The sequence below is a fragment of the Lactuca serriola genome, chromosome 8 (genome assembly GCF_051521515.1).
Source record: "Lactuca serriola cultivar US96UC23 chromosome 8, Lser_US96UC23_V15, whole genome shotgun sequence".
In the NCBI taxonomy this organism is placed as follows: Eukaryota; Viridiplantae; Streptophyta; class Magnoliopsida; order Asterales; family Asteraceae; genus Lactuca; species Lactuca serriola.
The window spans coordinates 207,583,819-207,586,063 of record NC_136415.1 but is presented as its reverse complement, the minus strand read 5'-3'; the positions used below and the strand labels follow the sequence as shown (position 1 = coordinate 207,586,063).

Here is a 2,245-nt window from a genome sequence, read left to right as displayed (position 1 = left end):
CTCTACTAGCTCATCAAAAAGGTATGATTCGATATACGTATTCCTAGTTAATTTTGTTTGTAGAAAGTCACACTGGGAATGTTTGTATCGTATAGGTCTCATCTTGTGTAAGAAAGTATTATAGCATGTTTGCGAGTTATGCTTTTATAAAATTCCGTCGTTCAAAAAAAATCTAAGAATGTGTCTAATTTCAATTATGATGTCTTCCAAATTACTTACTAAAGTGTCGCCCAATATTTATGTATTTGAGACTATGAGACAATTCTTTTTGGGATGTTTAATTTCCATGTGATAAATACTAAGCCATCTAAATTATTTTATACTACTATTTTCATTTATATGATGTTTGGTAATTATTTAAAAACCTACATTTAGAAATCAATAAGTATAAAAATAAAAATATTTTTCTTGGCTATAACTTTTAATTATTAGTCTTGTAATTGTATGTTTGCATGTAAATAAAAAAAATATATATATTCTAGTGACGGTGGAAGTGTATGAGAATCGACAGTGTTTTTCTTTTTTGCTCATTTTGAGGTGTCGCCATAAAGATGCCTTATCTATAAATGTTAGTGTAGTTGCTTCTTTTTCCGACTTATACGCGCTTCTTTGATTAAGTACTTTCTAGGAAAAGATGCTGATGATTGATGAGGAAAGCCATGTGAGGTTCCACCCTTCTAGACGTGTTGCCAAGCTAGCTATAAATGCATGCCTGGAACCCTATTCAGAATACAAGTTTCATATCCATTCTCGTCTGAGATCCAAAGCTACTTTGTAATAGTGTTCTTTAATAACATATATACGTCTTTATTTTATTTTTATCACATTCCTAGGCATGGGTCTTATGCGGTTATCTTCTTCATTGCTTTTCAATGTAAAGAGTTTTACCAAATTGATCTCCATTCGCAACACCAATTATCAAAGGGATGTGCCAAAAGGTCACCTAGCGGTGTATGTTGGTGAAAATCAAAAGAGGCGGTTTGTGGTCCCCGTTTCATACTTGGAACAACCGTTATTTCAAGAGTTGTTGCGTCAGTCGGAGGAAGAATTTGGGTTTGATCATCCAATGGGAGGCCTAACTATTTCATGCGAAGAAGATCAATTTTTTGAGCTCACTTCCCTATTGCATGCTTAATGATATTTTGTAGACCAACAATTTGTCTTCATTTCTTTTGAGGTGTATATGTGACGTTAATGACAACAAACATATTATTAGTATGTAGAAATGTTTCAATATATATATATATATATATATATATATATATATATATATATATATATATATATATATATATATATATAGAGAGAGAGAGAGAGAGAGAGAGAGAGAGAGAGAGAGAGGTTGAGGTTCATTTGAGACAATTCTAATTTTGTGACACCGTGAGACCGAATCTAAAAATAATTTTAAACTACAAAATAAATGCAAAAATCCAAAAATTCTTTTTTTAAATATTATTTTCGGAACTTAAATTAACTAAAAAAAATAAAAAAAAAAATCCGTTTTTTTTGAAAAATACGTGAAATATTCTAATAGAATATTACACTGACATATTATAAAAAATAATTTTAAAATGCAAAATAAATGGAAAAATCTAAAATTCTTTTTTTTATAAATATTATTGTCGGAACTTGAAATAATTAAAAAAAAATTTTAAAAAAATAAAAAAAAAACATTCATTTTTTTTGAAAAATACGTGAAATATTCTAATAGAATATTACACTGTACATATTCTAAAAAATAATTTTAAAATGCAAAATAAATGGAAAAATCCAAAAATTCTTTTTTTTTTTAAATATTATTTTCGGAAGTTGAATTAACGAAAAAAAAATAAAAAAAATAAAAAAATGCGTCTCACGGTCTCACAAAATTAGGCCGTCTCACATGAACCTAACTATATATATATATATATATATATATATATATATATATATATATATATATATATATATATATATATATATATATAGTGGCCGTTTATCTGTGCTAAGCGACGGGTGCAAATACTTTTTTTCAGAAATTAGTTCTAAGAAGCGATTAGTTCTTTTTAATAAATAATTACTACATTTAAACAATTATCAGTAAGATTCATCCAGCAAAAAATGAAATCAATAAGAATTAGAAATGAAAAGTTAGGATTTTTTATAAATATACATAAATGATTGATTGTGCATTTAATTAGGAGTTGAGACCTATAGAAATTATAAATTAATATTTATGATATTTTATATTTTCCTTGCTTTTGTC

The 2,245-nt window shown here is 26.9% G+C and overlaps 1 protein-coding gene across 1 annotated transcript; it reads left to right on the top strand.

Annotated features, from left to right (window-relative positions):
• The first annotated feature begins 726 nt into the window (after positions 1-726).
• Positions 727-1,218, top strand: LOC145068500 (auxin-induced protein 15A-like). Its single transcript, XM_079015469.1, has one exon. The coding sequence runs from the start codon at positions 836-838 to the stop codon at positions 1,133-1,135; it is 300 nt and encodes a 99-aa protein (XP_078871595.1). The 5' UTR covers positions 727-835; the 3' UTR covers positions 1,136-1,218.
• Positions 1,219-2,245: the final 1,027 nt, after the last annotated feature.